Source organism: Heptranchias perlo, unplaced genomic scaffold, assembly GCF_035084215.1.
Source record: "Heptranchias perlo isolate sHepPer1 unplaced genomic scaffold, sHepPer1.hap1 HAP1_SCAFFOLD_1037, whole genome shotgun sequence".
Taxonomy (NCBI): Eukaryota; Metazoa; Chordata; class Chondrichthyes; order Hexanchiformes; family Hexanchidae; genus Heptranchias; species Heptranchias perlo.
Genome location: NW_027138257.1, coordinates 2501 through 21577, shown reverse-complemented (window position 1 = coordinate 21577; position 19077 = coordinate 2501). Strand labels below are relative to the sequence as shown.

Sequence of the window (19077 nt, the reverse complement as noted above, 5' to 3'; positions counted from 1 at the left end):
ATGAACCACAAACAGCAATTGCAATCAGTGCAATGCAGTGAATGCAGTCAATGAACCACAAACAGCAATTGCAATCAGTGCAATGCAGTGAATGCAGTGCAGGGGAGGGAATGCACCATAAACAGCAATTGCAATCAGTGCAATGCAGTCCATGAACCACAAACAGCAATTGCAATGAGTGCAATGCAGTGCAGGGGAGGGAATGCACCATAAACAGCAATTGCAATGAGTGCAATGCAGCAAATGCAGTCAATGCACCATAAACAGCAATTGCAGTCAGTGCAATGCAGTGAATGCAGTGCAGGGGAGGGAATGCACCATAAACAGCAATTGCAATACGTGCAATGCAGTCAATGCACCACAAACAGCAATTGCAACGAGTGCAATGCAGTGAATGCAGTGGGGGGGGAGGGAAAGCACCATAAACAGCAATTGCAATAATGCAATGCAGCAAATGCAGCACAGGGGAGGGAATGCACCATAAACAGCAATTGCAATCAGTGCAATGCAGCAAATGCACTGAAAGCATCCTAAACAGCAATTGCAATCAGTGCAATGCAGTGAATGCAGTGGGGGGGAGGGAAAGCACCATAAACAGCAATTGCAATAATGCAATGCAGCAAATGCAGCACAGGGGAGGGAATGCACCATAAACAGCAATTGCAATCAGTGCAATGCAGCAAATGCACTGAAAGCATCCTAAACAGCAATTGCAATCAGTGCAATGCAGAAAATGCAGCGCAGAGGAGGGAATGCACCATAAACAGCAATTGCAATCAGTGCACTGCAGCGAATGCAGCGCAGGGGAGAGAATGCACCGTTAACAGCAATTACAATCAGTGCAATGCAATGAATGCAGCGCAGGGGAGAGAATGCACCATTAACAGCAATTGCAATAAGTGCAATGCACCGCAGGGGAGAGAATGCACCGTTAACAGCAATTGCAATGAGTGCAATGCAGCGAATGCAGCGCAGGGGAGGGAATGCACCATTAACAGCAATTGCAATCAGTGCAATGCATTGAATGCAGCGCAGGGGAGGGAATGCACCATAAACAGCAATTGCAATAAGTGCAATGCAGCAAATGCAGTGAATGCAGCGCAGGGGAGGGAATGCACCCTAAACAGCAATTGCAATCAGTGCAATGCAGTGAATGCAGAGCAGGGTAGTGAATGCACCATAAACAGCAATTGCAATAAGTGCAATGCAGCAAATGCAGTGAATGCAGCGCAGGGGAGGGAATGCACCCTAAACAGCAATTGCAATCAGTGCAATGCAGCGCAGGGGAGATAATGCATCATAAACAGCAATTGCAATAAGTGCAATGCAGCGAATGCAGTCCAATGCACCATAAACAGCAATTGCAATAAGTGCAATGCAGCGAATGCAGTGCAATGCACCGTAAACAGCAATTGCAATCAGTGCAATGCAGCGCAGGGGAGGGAATGCACCATAAACAGCTCCTTGGAAAGCATTCCCCCTCCCCCCACCTTTCCAGCCTTGCTCCAATAGCCCTGTAAATTTTTAATTTTCAACTAGATATATCCAGGACATTGCAGATCACGACAACTTCCCCAGCGTTAGGAAAAACAAATTCTCCTCAATTGCATTTGCAATGCAAAAAAGAAAAAAAGAGATTGCAAAGGACATAATGCGGGCCATTTGGCGGCTCGCCAGCATCAAAGATGGCGCCGACCCATTCGGACCACTTATGGACAGGCAATATGAAAACAATTATTTCGAGGCCTTTTTTTTTTCATTTTGCCTCGGCCACAAAATCTACCCGTGATTTAAAATTGCCGATGAGGCCGAGGGAATGATTGCAAGCGGATGTGTGAAGTTATTATCGGGAGAGAGGAGGCGCCAGCCAGCATCAAAGATGGCGCCTGCGCTCCCTCAGCCGTCGTACTTTGCTCCACGAGAAGGGGCGGGGCCGGAACGGTTGCCTAGGAGATCCCTCGGCCCCGCCCCCCCGTGTGACGTCGGCAGGAGAGCAGCCACCCGGCGGCCGGGAACGTCGGCGCAGCCCCGCCCCCTCCCGTCGGGCCACGCCTCCTCCCTCTGACGTCGGCCGCGGGACTCCGGGCGACGCCCACCTCGTCCAACACGTACGCTCAACCGCCGCCTGCGCGCGCAGCCGGAGTCCAGACTCCGCCCCCTTGAGTGACGCCGTAACCCTCAACCGCCGCCTGCGCGCGCAGCAGGAGTCATGGCCCCGCCCCCCCCCTCGAGTGACGCCGAACCCTCAACCGCCGCCTGCGCGCGCAGCCGGAGTCCAGACTCCGCCCCCTTGAGTGACGCCGACCCTCAACCGCCGCCTGCGCGCGCAGCGGGAAACAGGGCCCCGCCCCCTATCCAGTGACGCTAAACCTTCAACCGCCGCCTGCGCGCGCAGCGGGAGTCAGGGCCCCGCCCCCCCCGGGTGACGTCAGCGGCCAGCCGGCTATAAGAGGGCGGTCTCGGCGCCGCCGCGCTCCCACTCGGAGCCGAGCGTCAGCCCCGTCGGACCGAATCGTAGCCCCCCGAGCGCCGCCTCCTCTCTCACAGACACCGCTCCGCTCCGCTCCACTCACTCAGCAGCCATGGTCCGCAAGTTCTTCGTCGGCGGCAACTGGAAGATGAACGGCAACAAGAAGAGCCTGAGCGAGCTGGCCTGCAGCATCAACAAGGCCAAGATCAACCCCGACACCGGTGAGGGGGAGGAGGGGCCTCGAGGGGGAGGGGGCGGGGTCCGGTGTGAGTGACGGGTGAGGGGGCGGGGCCAAGGCTGAGGGTGACGGGGCCGGGGCTGTGAGTGACGGGGAGGGGGCGGGGCCGGGGCTGTGAGTGACGGGGAGGGGGCGGGGCCGGGTCCTGAGTGACGGGGAGGGGGCGGGACCGGGTCTCTGAGTGACGGGTGAGGGAGGCGGGGCCCGCCCTATAATGGGCTGGGGGCGGGGTCCTCCCCTGTGAGTGATGTGTGAGGGAGGCGGGGCCTGTCCTATAATGGGCTGGGGGCGGAGTCCACCGTGTGAGTGACAGTTGAGGGAGGCGGGGCCCGCCCTATAACGGGCTGGGGGCGGAGTCCTCCCCTGTGAGTGACAGGTGAGGGAGGCGGGGCCCGCCCTATAATGGGCTGGGGGCGGAGTCCTCCCCTGTGAGTGACAGGTGAGGGAGGCGGGGCCCGCCCTATAATGGGCTGGGGACGGGGCCGTCCCCTGTGAGTGACAGGTGAGGGAGGCGGGGTCCTCCCTGTGAGTGACAGGTGAGGGAGGCAGGGCCCGCTCTATAATGGGCTGGGGGCGGGGTCCTCCCCTGTGAGTGACAGGTGAGGGAGGCGGGGCCCGCTCTATAATGGGCTGGGGGCGGGGTCCCCCCTGTGAGTGACAGGTGGGGGAGGCGGGGTCCCCCCTGTGAGTGACGGGAGGGGGGTTGGTGCCCCCCCCTGTGAGTGACAGGTGAGGGAGGCGGGGTCCCCCCTGTGAGTGACAGGTGAGGGAGGCGGGGTCCCCCCTGTGAGTGACAGGTGAGGGAGGCGGGGTCCCCCCTGTGAGTGACAGGTGAGGGAGGCGGGGTCCCCCCTGTGAGTGACAGGTGAGGGAGGCGGGGTCCCCCCTGTGAGTGACAGGTGAGGGAGGCGGGGTCCCCCCTGTGAGTGACAGGTGAGGGAGGCGGGGTCCCCCCTGTGAGTGACAGGTGAGGGAGGCGGGGTCCCCCCTGTGAGTGACAGGTGAGGGAGGCGGGGTCCCCCCTGTGAGTGACAGGTGAGGGAGGCGGGGTCCCCCCTGTGAGTGACAGGTGAGGGAGGCGGGGTCCCCCCTGTGAGTGACAGGTGAGGGAGGCGGGGTCCCCCCTATAATGGGCTGGGGGCGGGGTCCCCCCTGTGAGTGACAGGTGGGGGAGGCGGGGTCCGCCCTGTGAGTGACAGGTGGGGGAGGCGGGGTCCGCCCTTGAGTGACAGGTGGGGGAGGCGGGGTCCGCCCTTGAGTGACAGGTGGGGGAGGCGGGGTCCGCCCTTGAGTGACAGGTGGGGGAGGCGGGGTCCGCCCTTGAGTGACAGGTGGGGGAGGCGGGGTCCGCCCTTGAGTGACAGGTGGGGGAGGCGGGGTCCGCCCTTGAGTGACAGGGTTGGGGAGGCGGGGTCCCCCTTGAGTGACGGGAGGGGGGGTTGGTGCCCCCTTGAGGGGGGGGCGGGGTCCTCCCCTGTGAGTGACAGGTGCGTGAGGTGTGGTCCCCCCGTGAGGGACGGTTTGGGGGGGTTCCCTTCCCCGTGAGGGACAGGCTGGGGCGGGGGCCGGTCTGTGTCTCACACGGGGCTCTGGGAATGTACAGGAGGAATCACGTACGGGGCTGTGGTACAGTACGGACCCCCCCTCCCTCACAAGCTGACTGTCACCCCCCCCCCCCCTTTCCCCGGTACCTGCTGCCTTTCAGTCCTTTTACTCAGGGAGACATCTGGAGCGACAAATGATACCTCCGTCTTAATGTGAGGAGACAAGCAGTGACCTTTAAATGCTAGAAGGTCATTGCGGAATTTAAAAATAGAGAGAGAGAGAGAGACACAGACTCGTCTTAAATTCTCAGTGAGGGAGAGGGATTAACATCAGTAGAGATACAGTCAGTAACACAGGGCGCTGGGGGGAGAGGGGTTACTGAGAGACAGTGTGAGGGAGAGGGATTAACATCAGTAGAGATACAGTCAGTAACACAGGGCGCTGGGGGGAGAGGGGTTACTGAGAGACAGTGTGAGGGAGAGGGATTAACATCAGTAGAGATACAGTCAGTAACACAGGGCGCTGGGGGAGAGGGGTTACTGAGTGACAGTGTGAGGGAGAGGGATTAACATCAGTAGAGATACAGTCAGTAACACAGGGCGCTGGGGGAGAGGGGTTACTGAGTGACAGTGTGAGGGAGAGGGATTAACATCAGTAGAGATACAGTCAGTAACACAGGGCGCTGGGGGGAGAGGGGTTACTGAGTGACAGTGTGAGGGAGAGGGATTAACATCAGTAGAGATACAGTCAGTAACACAGGGCGCTGGGGGGAGAGGGGTTACTGAGTGACAGTGTGAGGGAGAGGGATTAACATCAGTAGAGATACAGTCAGTAACACAGGGCGCTGGGGGAGAGGGGTTACTGAGAGACAGTGTGAGGGAGAGGGATTAACATCAGTAGAGATACAGTCAGTAACACAGGGCGCTGGGGGGAGAGGGGTTACTGAGTGACAGTGTGAGGGAGAGGGATTAACATCAGTAGAGATACAGTCAGTAACACAGGGCGCTGGGGGGAGAGGGGTTACTGAGAGACAGTGTGAGGGAGAGGGATTAACATCAGTAGAGATACAGTCAGTAACACAGGGCGCTGGGGGGAGAGGGGTTACTGAGAGACAGTGTGAGGGAGAGGGATGAACATCAGTAGAGATACAGTCAGTAACACAGGGCGCTGGGGGGAGAGGGGTTACTGAGAGACAGTGTGAGGGAGAGGGATTAACATCAGTAGAGATACAGTCAGTAACACAGGGCGCTGGGGGGAGAGGGGTTACTGAGTGACAGTGTGAGGGAGAGGGATTAACATCAGTAGAGATACAGTCAGTAACACAGGGCGCTGGGGGAGAGGGGTTGCTGAGTGACAGTGTGAGGGAGAGGGATTAACATCAGTAGAGATACAGTCAGTAACACAGGGCGCTGGGGGAGAGGGGTTACTGAGTGACAGTGTGAGGGAGAGGGATTAACATCAGTAGAGATACAGTCAGTAACACAGGGTGCTGGGGGAGAGGGGTTACTGAGTGACAGTGTGAGGGAGAGGGATTAACATCAGTAGAGATACAGTCAGTAACACAGGGCGCTGGGGGGAGAGGGGTTACTGAGAGACAGTGTGAGGGAGAGGGATTAACATCAGTAGAGATACAGTCAGTAACACAGGGCGCTGGGGGGAGAGGGGTTACTGAGTGACAGTGTGAGGGAGAGGGATTAACATCAGTAGAGATACAGTCAGTAACACAGGGCGCTGAGGGAGAGAGGTTACTGAGTGACAGTGTGAGGGAGAGGGATTAACATCAGTAGAGATACAGTCGGGAGAGGGATTAACATCAGTCGAGATACAGTCAGTAACACATGGCGCTGGGGGGAGAGGGGTTACTGAGTGACAGTGTGAGGGAGAGGGATTAACATCAGTAGAGATACAGTCAGTAACACAGGGCGCTGGGGGAGAGGGGTTACTGAGAGACAGTGTGAGGGAGAGGGATTAACATCAGTAGAGATACAGTCAGTAACACAGGGCACTGGGGGGAGAGGGGTTACTGAGAGACAGTGTGAGGGAGAGGGATTAACATCAGTAGAGATACAGTCAGTAACACAGGGCGCTGGGGGAGAGGGGTTACTGAGAGACAGTGTTAGGGAGAGGGATTAACATCAGTAGAGATACAGTCAGTAACACAGGGCGCTGGGGGGAGAGGGGTTACTGAGAGACAGTGTGAGGGAGAGGGATTAACATCAGTAGAGATACAGTCAGTAACACAGGGCGCTGGGGGGAGAGGGGTTACTGAGAGACAGTGTGAGGGAGAGGGATTAACATCAGTAGAGATACAGTCAGTAACACGGCGCTGGGGGGAATTCAGGGGCCGATATTTATCCCTCGACCAAAATCCCTTTTTAAAAAAAACAGATGATCTGGGTCATTTATCACATCGCTGTCTGTGGGATCTTGCTGTGCGTAAATTAGCTGCTGCGTCTCCTACATTGGAACAAAAAAGCACTTTTTTTTTTCTAACCCAGCGAGGTGCAATGATCTGGAACGCGCTGCCTGAGAGGGCAGCCGGTGCAGATTCAGAAGGGGGATGGGATAAATCAGCGAGGGGACCAAGTTTGGCGGGCTGGGGCCTCGACCACCTCTGACATTTGATCAAATGGCTGGCCTGCAGCCAAGCTGGGCTTGCTTGGGATGGGAATAGTTTGCTGACCTTTCGCTGCAGGCTGTCTGAGCAGCCTGTCTGTGAATGTCACGGGGCTTGGGTTGCAGACCGGCGAGGAGAGAGGCTGGCTCAGCATTTCCCTCGTTGCGGGCGGGCGGGCGGCCGGCCGGCCGACCTCAGCACTGAAGGCGCTGGGCCCTGTCCTGCACTGCGTGAGCCTCTGCCCCCCCCCCTGCCTCTTCTACTGTCCCCCGGGAGAAGAGGGGTGGGGAATGCCGTAGGGAGATATTAGGGACAGCTTGGTCAAAGAGGTCGGTCTTTAAGGGGCATAGAGAGAGAGAGACAGAGACACACACACACACACACACACACACACACACACGAATGGAGAGGTTTAGGGAGGGAATTCCAGAGCTTAGGACCCACGCAGCTGAAGGCACGGCCGCCAATGGTGGAGCGATGGGAGGGGGGGAGGAGAGAGCAGAGATCTCGGAGGGTTTGTAGGGGGCTGGAGGAGGTTACAGAGATAGGGAGGGGGGGCGAGGGCCATGCAGAGATCTCGGAGGGTTTGTAGGGGGGCTGGAGGAGGTTACAGAGATAGGGAGGGGGGGGCGAGGGCCATGCAGAGATCTCGGAGGGTTTGTAGGGGGCTGGAGGAGGTTACAGAGATAGGGAGGGGGGGCGAGGGCCATGCAGAGATCTCGGAGGGTTTGTAGGGGGCTGGAAGAGGTTACAGAGATAGGGAGGGGGGGCGAGGGCCATGCAGAGATCTCGGAGGGTTTGTAGGGGGCTGGAGGAGGTTACAGAGATAGGGAGGGGGGGGCGAGGGCCATGCAGAGATCTCGGAGGGTTTGTAGGGGGGCTGGAGGAGGTTACAGAGATAGGGAGGGGGGGTGAGGGACATGCAGAGATCTCGGAGGGTTTGTAGGGGGCTGGAGGAGGTTACAGAGATAGGGAGGGGGGGGTGGGATCTGAACAGCCGATATCGGTCCAGCGAGCACAGAGGGTGATGGGTGAACGGGAGTTCGGGTGAGGGGGGGTACCGGGCAGAGGGTTCGGCACTGATGTCGCTGCCCCCCGGGGTTGGGGAATCCACTGTCCATTGTTCAGCGACAGCTGATTCCCGGTCAGACGAAGGGCCGGCCGCGACCGGTGGATGGACAAGAGGCCGGAGCCCGCGGAGTTCTTCGGTGGGGGTGGGGGGGTGGTGGGCGAGGCTTGGGGAGGCCCTGCCCGCCGTCTCGCTGCTCCACCGCCGGGGTGGGGAGGCATCGCACGCAAGGTGCCCAGACGACGGCAGGGGGTGCTCTGGCCATCGTGGTGTAGGGTCCCTGGAGCGGAATGACGAACTAACTCTCTTTCTCCCCCCCCCCCCCCCCCCCCCCCCGGCTCCTGTCTTTCTCTCCCCCCACCCGCCCCGGCCCCCTCCAGAGGTGGTGTTTGGAGCCCCCGCCGTCTACATCGACTGCATCCGCCAGACCCTGGACTGCAAGTATGGAGTGGCCGCCCAGAACTGTTACAAGGTGGCAACCGGTGCCTTCACCGGGGAAATCAGGTACCTGAGGGGTCGGGGAGACGCAGAACTCTGCTGGACTAGGGACAGAGCTCTCTCTGTGTGTCTGTGTCTCTCTCTCTGGGGTGTGTGTGTGTCTCTCTCTCTGGGGTGTGTGTGTCTCTCTCTCTGTGTGTCTGTGTCTCTCTGGGGTGTGTGTGTGTCTCTCTCTCTGGGGTGTGTGTGTGTCTCTCTCTCTGGGGTGTGTGTGTGTCTCTCTCTCTGGGGTGTGTGTGTCTCTCTCTCTGGGGTGTGTGTGTGTCTCTCTCTGGGGTGTGTGTGTCTCTCTCTCTGGGGTGTGTGTGTCTCTCTCTCTGGGGTGTGTGTGTGTCTCTCTCTCTGGGGTGTGTGTGTCTCTCTCTCTCTGGGGTGTGTGTGTCTCTCTCTCTGGGGTGTGTGTGTCTCTCTCTCTCTGGGGTGTGTGTGTCTCTCTCTCTGGGGTGTGTGTGTCTCTCTCTCTGGGGTGTGTGTGTCTCTCTCTCTGGGGTGTGTGTGTGTCTCTCTCTCTGGGGTGTGTGTGTGTGTCTCTCTCTGGGGTGTGTGTGTGTGTCTCTCTCTGGGGTGTGTGTGTGTCTCTCTCTCTGGGGTGTGTGTGTGTCTCTCTCTCTGGGGTGTGTGTGTCTCTCTCTCTGGGGTGTGTGTGTCTCTCTCTCTGGGGTGTGTGTGTGTCTCTCTCTGGGGTGTGTGTGTGTCTCTCTCTGGGGTGTGTGTGTGTCTCTCTCTCTGGGGTGTGTGTGTGTCTCTCTCTCTGGGGTGTGTGTGTGTCTCTCTCTCTGGGGTGTGTGTGTGTCTCTCTCTCTGGGGTGTGTGTGTGTCTCTCTCTGGGGTGTGTGTGTCTCTCTCTCTGGGGTGTGTGTGTGTCTCTCTCTCTGGGGTGTGTGTGTGTCTCTCTCTCTGGGGTGTGTGTGTGTCTCTCTCTCTGGGGTGTGTGTGTGTCTCTCTCTCTGGGGTGTGTGTGTGTCTCTCTCTCTGGGGTGTGTGTGTGTCTCTCTCTCTGGGGTGTGTGTGTGTCTCTCTCTCTGGGATGTGTGTGTGTCTCTCTCTCTGGGGTGTGTGTGTGTCTCTCTCTGGGGGGTGTGTGTGTGTCTCTCTCTGGGGTGTGTGTGTGTGTCTCTCTCTGGGGTGTGTGTGTGTCTCTCTCTGGGGTGTGTGTGTGTCTCTCTGGGGTGTGTGTGTCTCTCTCTGGGGTGTGTGTGTGTCTCTCTCTGGGGGGGGTGTGTGTGTCTCTCTCTGGGGGGTGTGTGTGTGTCTCTCTCTGGGGGTGTGTGTGTGTCTCTCTCTGGGGGGTGTGTGTGTCTCTCTCTGGGGGGTGTGTGTGTGTCTCTCTCTGGGGGGTGTGTGTGTGTCTCTCTCTGGGGGGTGTGTGTGTGTCTCTCTCTGGGGGGTGTGTGTGTGTCTCTGTCTGGGGGGTGTGTGTGTCTCTGTCTGGGGGGTGTGTGTGTCTCTGTCTGGGGGGTGTGTGTGTCTCTGTCTGGGGGGTGTGTGTGTCTCTGTCTGGGGGGTGTGTGTGTCTCTGTCTGGGGTGTGTGTGTGTCTCTGTCTGGGGTGTGTGTGTGTCTCTGTCTGGGGTGTGTGTGTCTCTGTCTGGGGTGTGTGTGTGTCTCTGTCTGGGGTGTGTGTGTGTCTCGGTCTCGTCTGGGGTGTGTGTGTGTGTCGGTCTCGTCTGGGGTGTGTGTGTGTGTCGGTCTCGTCTGGGGTGTGTGTGTGTGTCGGTCTCGTCTGGGGTGTGTGTGTGTGTCGGTCTCGTCTGGGGTGTGTGTGTGTGTCGGTCTCGTCTGGGGTGTGTGTGTGTGTCGGTCTCGTCTGGGGTGTGTGTGTGTGTCGGTCTCGTCTGGGGTGTGTGTGTGTGTCGGTCTCGTCTGGGGTGTGTGTGTGTGTGTCGGTCTCGTCTGGGGTGTGTGTGTGTGTGTCGGTCTCGTCTGGGGTGTGTGTGTGTGTGTCGGTCTCGTCTGGGGTGTGTGTGTGTGTCGGTCTCGTCTGGGGTGTGTGTGTGTGTCGGTCTCGTCTGGGGTGTGTGTGTGTGTCGGTCTCGTCTGGGGTGTGTGTGTGTGTCGGTCTCGTCTGGGGTGTGTGTGTGTGTCGGTCTCGTCTGGGGTGTGTGTGTGTCTGTCGGTCTCGTCTGTGGTGTGTGTGTGTCTGTCGGTCTCGTCTGTGGGGTGTGTGTGTGTCTGTCGGTCTCGTCTGTGGGGTGTGTGTGTGTGTCTCGGTCTCGTCTGTGGGGTGTGTGTGTGTGCCTCTCTCCCAGCGACAGGCCCCTGTTTTGAGGGGGGTGATGACAGGACTAACTGAAGCCTCTCTCTGTTCCCAGCCCGGCAATGATCAAAGACTGTGGGGCCACCTGGGTTATCCTCGGCCACTCGGAGCGACGACACGTCTTCGGGGAGTCTGACGAGGTAAGGAGCTGTGTCAGAATGACATTCGCACCGTTCATTCGGAGGGAGCTGCCTTCTGTGTGTCCCTGTACAGCACGGGGTTAGATACAGAGTAAAGCTCCCTCTACAGTGTCCCGTCAAACACTCCCAGGGCAGGGAGACGGGAGGGGAATGGGATGTCAATGTTTCCATTTATAACAGGAATTCCCTATGTAAACGTCACACTGTAATTGCACCCTCCATCCTGGTGGTGGCGCTGTGATGCAAGGGCTACTTTTACCTTGGGCGTTATCAATGTCTCTGCAGGAAATGGTGATTGGCGGGGGGGGGGCGCTATCCTTTCTGCCTTATCTTAACCTCCACCCCCCTCCATTTTGTCCTTCGAATCTTGCAGCTAATTGGCCAGAAGGTGGCTCACGCCCTGAGTGAAGGCCTCGGGGTGATCGCCTGCGTGGGGGAGAAGCTGGACGAGCGCGAGGCTGGGACCACTGACAAGGTGGTGTTCGCCCAAACCAAATTCATCGCAGGTACGGAGACGGGGTCGGTACTGAGGGAGTGTGGGAGGGTCGGTGCTGAGGGAGTGCCCTGCTGTGGGAGGGTCGGTGCTGAGGGAGTTCCCCGCTGTGGGAGGGTCGGTACCGAGGGAGTGTCGGAGGGTCGGTGCTGAGGGAGCGCCCTGCTGTGGGAGGGTCGGTACCGAGGGAGTGCCCTGCTGTGGGAGGGTCGGTACCGAGGGAGTGTCGGAGGGTCGGTGCTGAGGGAGCGCCCCGCTGTGGGAGGGTCGGTGTTGAGGGAGCGCCCCGCTGTGGGAGGGTCGGTACCGAGGGAGTGCCCTGCTGTGGGAGGGTCGGTACCGAGGGAGTGTCGGAGGGTCGGTGCTGAGGGAGCGCCCCGCTGTGGGAGGGTCGGTGCTGAGGGAGCGCCCCGCTGTGGGAGGGTCGGTGTTGAGGGAGCGCCCCGCTGTGGGAGGGTCGGTGTTGAGGGAGCGCCCCGCTGTGGGAGGGTCGGTGTTGAGGGAGCGCCCCGCTGTGGGAGGGTCGGTACTGAGGGAGTGTCGGAGGGTTGGAACTGAGGGAGCGCCCCGCTGTGGGAGGGTCGGAACTGAGGGAGCGCCCCGCTGTGGGAGGGTCGGAACTGAGGGAGCGCCCCGCTGTGGGAGGGTCGGAACTGAGGGAGCGCCCCGCTGCGGGAGGGTCGGTACTGAGGGAGCGCCCCGCTGCGGGAGGGTCGGTACTGAGGGAGCGCCCCGCTGCGGGAGGGTCGGTACTGAGGGAGCGCCCCGCTGCGGGAGGGTCGGTACTGAGGGAGCGCCCCGCTGCGAGAGGGTCGGTACTGAGGGAGCGCCCCGCTGCGAGAGGGTCGGTACTGAGGGAGCGCCCCGCTGCGGGAGGGTCGGAACTGAGGGAGCGCCGCACTGCGGGAGGGTCGGTACCGAGGGAGCGCCCCGCTGCGGGAGGGTCGGGACCGAGGGAGCGCCGCACTGCGGGAGGGTCGGTGCCGAGGGAGCGCCGCACTGTGGGAGGGTCGGTGCCGAGGGAGCGCCCCGCTGTGGGAGGGTCGGTGCAGAGGGAGCGCCGCGCTGTGGGAGGGTCGGTGCCGAGGGAGCGCCCTGCTGTGGGAGGGTCGGTGCTGAGGGAGCGCCCCGCTGTGGGAGGGTCGGTGCAGAGGGAGCGCCGCGCTGTCGGAGGGTCGGTGCCGAGGGAGCGCCGCGCTGTCGGAGGGTCGGTGCCGAGGGAGCGCCGCGCTGTCGGAGGGTCGGTGCCGAGGGAGCGCCGCGCTGTCGGAGGGTCGGTGCCGAGGGAGCGCCGCGCTGTCGGAGGGTCGGTGCCGAGGGAGCGCCGCGCTGTCGGAGGGTCGGTGCCGAGGGAGCGCCGCGCTGTCGGAGGGTCGGTGCCGAGGGAGCGCCGCGCTGTCGGAGGGTCGGTGCCGAGGGAGCGCCGCGCTGTCGGAGGGTCGGTGCCGAGGGAGCGCCGCGCTGTCGGAGGGTCGGTGCCGAGGGAGCGCCGCGCTGTCGGAGGGTCGGTGCCGAGGGAGCGCCGCGCTGTCGGAGGGTCGGTGCCGAGGGAGCGCCGCGCTGTCGGAGGGTCGGTACCGAGGGAGCGCCGCACTGTCGGAGGGTCGGTACCGAGGGAGCGCCGCACTGTCGGAGGGTCGGTACCGAGGGAGGGCCGCACTGTCGGAGGGTCGGTACCGAGGGAGGGCCGCACTGTCGGAGGGTCGGTACCGAGGGAGGGCCGCACTGTCGGAGGGTCGGTACTGAGGGAGCCCCGCACTGTCGGAGGGTCGGTACTGAGGGAGCGCCGCACTGTCGGAGGGTCGGTACTGAGGGAGCCCCGCACTGTCGGAGGGTCAGTACTGAGGGAGCGCCGCACTGTCGGAGGGTCGGTACTGAGGGAGCGCCGCACTGTCGGAGGTGCCGTCTTTCGGACGAGACGTTAAACCGAGGGCCCCGTCTGCCCCTCTCGGGCGGGTGTAAAAGATCCCACGGCCCACTATTGGAAGAAGAGCAGGGGGGGGGGAGTTCTCCCCGGGGGTCCTGGGCCCCGATATTTATCCCTCGACCAACATCACTGGAAAAAAAACAGATGATCTGGGTCATTTATCACCTCGCTGTTTGTGGGATCTTGCTGTGCGTAAATTGCCTGTCGCGTTCCCCACATTACAACAGGGACCGCACTTCAAATAAAAGTACCTCCTCGGCCCTGAAGGGCTTTTGGACGTCCTGAGGGGGATGGTCTATATTTGCGGGTCTCCCCGTCCCCCTTCAGCTTTGCTCCGAGTCTGATTTTTTTTTTCCCGCTCGTGTGTTTTCTGCGCAGACAACGTGAAGGACTGGGCGAAGGTGGTACTCGCCTACGAACCAGTGTGGGCCATCGGGACGGGGAAAACCGCCACCCCACAGCAGGTCAGTGAGGGTCTGGGGGGGTACTGCCACCCACAGAGGGTCAGTGAGGGTATCGAGGGGGTACTGCCACCCACAGAGGGTCAGTGAGGGTATCGAGGGGGTACTGCCACCCACAGAGGGTCAGTGAGGGTATCGAGGGGGTACTGCCACCCACAGAGGGTCAGTGAGGGTATCGAGGGGGTACTGCCACCCACAGAGGGTCAGTGAGGGTATCGAGGGGGTACTGCCACCCACAGAGGGTCAGTGAGGGTATCGAGGGGGTACTGCCACCCACAGAGGGTCAGTGAGGGTATCGAGGGGGGTACTGCCACCCACAGCAGGTTAGTCAGGGGGTACTGCCACCCACAGAGGGTCAGTGAGGGTATCGAGGGGGTACTGCCACCCACAGAGGGTCAGTGAGGGTATCGAGGGGGTACTGCCACCCACAGCAGGTCAGTGAGGGGGGTACTGCCACCCAGAGGGTCAGTGAGGGTATCGAGGGGGTACTGCCACCCACAGAGGGTCAGTGAGGGTATTGAGGGGAGACTGCCACCCACAGAGGGTCAGTGAGGGTATCGAGGGGGGTACTGGCCCCCACAGAGGGTCAGTGAGGGTATCGAGGGGGTACTGCCACCCACAGAGGGTCAGTGAGGGTATCGAGGGGGTACTGCCACCCACAGAGGGTCAGTGAGGGTATCGGGGGGGTACTGCCACCCACAGAGGGTCAGTGAGGGTATCGAGGGGGGTACTGGCACCCACAGAGGGTCAGTGAGGGTATCGAGGGGGTACTGCCACCCACAGAGGGTCAGTGAGGGTATCGAGGGGGGGTACTGCCACCCACAGAGGGTCAGTGAGGGTATCGAGGGGGTACTGCCCCCCACAGAGGGTCAGTGAGGGTATCGAGGGGGTACTGCCACCCACAGCAGGTTAGTCAGGGGGGTACTGCCACCCACAGAGGGTCAGTGAGGGTATCGAGGGGGGTACTGCCACCCACAGCAGGTTAGTCAGGGGGTACTGCCACCCACAGAGGGTCAGTGAGGGTATCGAGGGGGTACAGCCACCCACAGCAGGTCAGTGAGGGGGTACTGCCACCCACAGAGGGTCAGTGAGGGTATCGAGGGGGTACTGCCACCCACAGAGGGTCAGTGAGGGTATCGAGGGGGTACTGGCACCCACAGAGGGTCAGTGAGGGTATCGAGGGGGCAGACTGCCACCCACAGAGGGTCAGTGAGGGTATCGAGGGGAGACTGGCACCCACAGAGGGTCAGTGAGGGTATCGAGGGGGCAGACTGCCACCCACAGAGGGTCAGTGAGGGTATCGAGGGGAGACTGGCACCCACAGAGGGTCAGTGAGGGTATCGAGGGGGTACTGCCACCCACAGGGTCAGTGAGGGTATCGAGGGGGGTACTGGCCCCCACAGAGGGTCAGTGAGGGTATCGAGGGGAGACTGGCCCCCACAGCAGGTCAGTGAGGGTATCGAGGGGGTACTGCCCCCCACAGAGGGTCAGTGAGGGTATCGAGGGGGTACTGGCCCCCACAGCAGGTCAGTGATGGTATCGAGGGGGTACTGCCACTCACAGAGGGTCAGTGAGGGTATCGAGGGGGTACTGGCCCCCACAGAGGGTCAGTGAGGGTATCGAGGGGAGACTGGCCCCCACAGAGGGTCAGTGAGGGTATCGAGGGGGGTACTGGCCCCCACAGAGGGTCAGTGAGGGTATCGAGGGGAGACTGCCCCCCACAGAGGGTCAGTGAGGGTATCGAGGGGGGTACTGCCCCCCACAGAGGGTCAGTGAGGGTATCGAGGGGGGTACTGGCCCCCACAGAGGGTCAGTGAGGGTATCGAGGGGAGACTGCCACCCACAGAGGGTCAGTGAGGGTATCGAGGGGGGTACTGGCCCCCACAGAGGGTCAGTGAGGGTATCGAGGGGAGACTGGCCCCCACAGAGGGTCAGTGAGGGTATCGAGGGGAGACTGGCCCCCACAGAGGGTCAGTGAGGGTATCGAGGGGGTACTGCCACCCACAGAGGGTCAGTGAGGGTATCGGGGGGGGTACTGGCCCCCACAGAGGGTCAGTGAGGGTATCGAGGGGAGACTGCCACCCACAGCAGGTCAGTGAGGGTATCGAGGGGAGACTGCCACCCACAGAGGGTCAGTGAGGGTATCGAGGGGAGACTGCCACCCACAGCAGGTCAGTGAGGGTATCGAGGGGAGACTGCCACCCACAGAGGGTCAGTGAGGGTATCGAGGGGAGACTGCCACCCACAGAGGGTCAGTGAGGGTATCGAGGGGGTACTGCCACCCACAGAGGGTCAGTGAGGGTATCGAGGGGGTACTGCCACCCACAGAGGGTCAGTGAGGGTATCGAGGGGGTACTGCCACCCACAGAGGGTCAGTGAGGGTATCGAGGGGAGACTGGCCCCCACAGAGGGTCAGTGAGGGTATCGAGGGGGTACTGCCACCCACAGAGGGTCAGTGAGGGTATCGAGGGGGTACTGCCACCCACAGAGGGTCAGTGAGGGTATCGGGGGGAGACTGGCCCCCACAGAGGGTCATTGAGGGTATCGAGTGGGAGACTGGCACCCACAGCAGGTCATTGAGGGTATCGAGGGGGGGTACTGGCCCCCACAGAGGGTCAGTGAGGGTATCGAGGGGGTACTGCCACCCACAGAGGGTCAGTGAGGGTATCGAGGGGGGTACTGGCCCCCACAGAGGGTCAGTGAGGGTATCGAGGGGAGACTGGCCCCCACAGCGGGTCAGTGAGGGTATCGGGGGGGTACTGCCACCCACAGAGGGTCAGTGAGGGTATCGAGGGGGGTACTGGCACCCACAGCAGGTCAGTGAGGGTATCGAGGGGGGGTACTGCCCCCCACTGAGGGTCAGTGAGGGTATCGAGGGGGTACTGCCACCCACAGAGGGTCAGTGAGGGTATCGAGGGGGTACTGCCACCCACAGAGGGTCAGTGAGGGTATCGAGGGGGTACTGCCACCCACAGAGGGTCAGTGAGGGTATCGAGGGGGTACTGGCCCCCACAGAGGGTCAGTGAGGGTATCGAGGGGGAGACTGGCCCCCACAGAGGGTCAGTGAGGGTATCGAGGGGGTACTGGCCCCCACAGAGGGTCAGTGAGGGTATCGAGGGGAGACTGGCCCCCACAGAGGGTCAGTGAGGGTATCGAGGGGGGTACTGGCCCCCACAGAGGGTCAGTGAGGGTATCGAGGGGGTACTGGCCCCCACAGAGGGTCAGTGAGGGTATCGAGGGGAGACTGGCCCCCACAGAGGGTCAGTGAGGGTATCGAGGGGAGACTGGCCCCCACAGAGGGTCAGTGAGGGTATCGAGGGGAGGGTACTGCCACCCACAGAGGGTCAGTGAGGGTATCGAGGGGGGGTACTGGCCCCCACAGAGGGGTCAGTGAGGGTATCGAGGGGGTACTGCCACCCACAGAGGGTCAGTGAGGGTATCGAGGGGGTACTGGCCCCCACAGAGGGTCAGTGAGGGTATCGAGGGGCACGGGGGCGGGGTGGAGGGAACTGCGTGACCGCCCCGGGCCCCCGCCCCCAGCTCGCTCTTTGATTTCCCCCCCCCCTTCCTGCCCCCGACTGACTGCCTCGTTTCCGTGACAGGCCCAGGAGGTCCACGAGAAGCTCCGCAAATGGCTGAAGGACAACGTCTCGGAGGCCGTGGCTTCGTCCGTGCGCATCATTTATGGAGGTGGGTCCACGCCGGCGGGACGGGGGGGTGGGTCTGCTCCGCGCGGCCGCTGCCTCGACGACGTTACTAACCCTTCCCTCCCCCCCCCACCCCTCCTCCGCCTCCCCTTCTGCTCCAGGTTCCGTCACGGGCGCCACCTGCAAAGAGCTGGCCGGCATGTGCGACGTGGATGGGTTCCTCGTGGGCGGCGCCTCGCTGAAGCCGGAGTTCGTGGACATCATCAACGCCAAGCAGTAGCCTGGCGCTCAGAGCCGGAGGGGCGGCGGCGGGGGGTGGGGGGCGGTGGGGGTTACCTCCCCTCTGCGATCGTCCGGGAGGGCCAGGGTCGAAACGGTCTCCCTGTGCCACCCTCCCCCCTTTTCTTTGCCCCCCCCCCTCTGTGTTTCACCGGGGTGCGAGGTCCCGAATAAAGCCAATCGCCCCCGAACCCCCTCTCCCCCGGCGTGCTCCGCGAAGAGACGGTCAGATGTGTGTCCCCCGGTGCGGGCGCCAAAAGCTGAGGGCGGGCTCCGGTCGCCTTTTTTTTTTTTTTTGTTGTCGTGATGTGCTTTCCTGTGATATTTAAAGACGAACAAAATGCTATTAAATGTGTGTGTAGAGAAATGAGTTTTTCCCTCCGGCTTGTTTGTTTGACTCTCCGCCCCCTGGGGGGTGCCCTGAAGTCGACACGCGAGCGGCCCCGGGGATCGGCTGGATCCGAATCAGGAAGATACAGATCGGACGGTTGCGCCGTTTGGGGGTTTCAAGGGGAACTGGGGAGGGAGGGAGGGAGAGGAGGAGGATTCCGCAGTCCCGGGAATTTACAGTTCGGAAACAGGCCCCACTGCTCCATGCCGGTGTTCCCTGCTCCGCACGAGCCTACTCCATCTCCCCCCTCTCCTTCTGTCCCTTTCTCCCTCCTGTGTCCATCCGGCTTCCCCCCCCCCTTAAATCCATCTCCACTATTCCCCTCGACTACTCCTTGTGGGAGCGAGTTCCACATTCCCACCGCTCTCTGGGGAAAGAAGTTTCTCCTGAATTCCCCGATTGGATTTATTGGTGACTCTCTTATATTTATGGCCCCCCCCCCTAGTTCTGGTCTCTCCCCCCACAAGTGGAAACACCACCTCTACGTCTACCCTATCGAACCCCTTCATAATCTTAAAGACCTCCATCAGGTCACCCCTCAGTCTTTTTTCTAGAGAAAAGAGCCTCAGTCTGTTCAGTCTTTCCTGATAGTTATAAACCCCTCAGTTCTGGTATCATCCTCGTAAATCTTTTTTGTACCTTCTCCAGTGCCTCTATATCCTTTCTATAATATGGAGACCAGAACTGTGCACAGTGCTCCAAGTGTGGTCTAACCAAGGTATATGGAGACCAGAACTGTGCACAGTGCTCCAAGTGTGGTCTAACCAAGGTATACGGAGACCAGAACTGTGCACAGTGCTCCAAGTGTGGTCTAACCAAGGTATACGGAGACCAGAACTGTGCACAGTGCTCCAAGTGTGGTCTAACCAAGGTATATGGAGACCAGAACTGTGGCACAGTGCTCCAAGTGTGGTCTAACCCAGGTATATGGAGACTGGAACTGTGCACAGTGCTCCAAGTGTGGTCTAACCCAGGTATATGGAGACTGGAACTGTGCACAGTGCTCCAAGTGTGGTCTAACCAAGGTATATGGAGACCAGAACTGT

General features: G+C 60.8%; 1 protein-coding gene across 1 annotated transcript; it reads left to right on the top strand.

Moving 5' to 3' along the window:
• The first annotated feature begins 2473 nt into the window (after positions 1–2473).
• On the top strand, positions 2474–17700 carry LOC137307533 (triosephosphate isomerase B-like). The gene is made up of 7 exons (XM_067976860.1): positions 2474–2691; positions 8320–8443; positions 10749–10833; positions 11207–11339; positions 13632–13717; positions 17317–17404; positions 17523–17700. Exons 1-7 carry the CDS (start codon positions 2583–2585, stop codon positions 17639–17641), a joined length of 744 nt encoding a protein of 247 aa, XP_067832961.1. The 5' UTR covers positions 2474–2582; the 3' UTR covers positions 17642–17700.
• The last annotated feature ends 1377 nt before the right edge of the window (positions 17701–19077 follow it).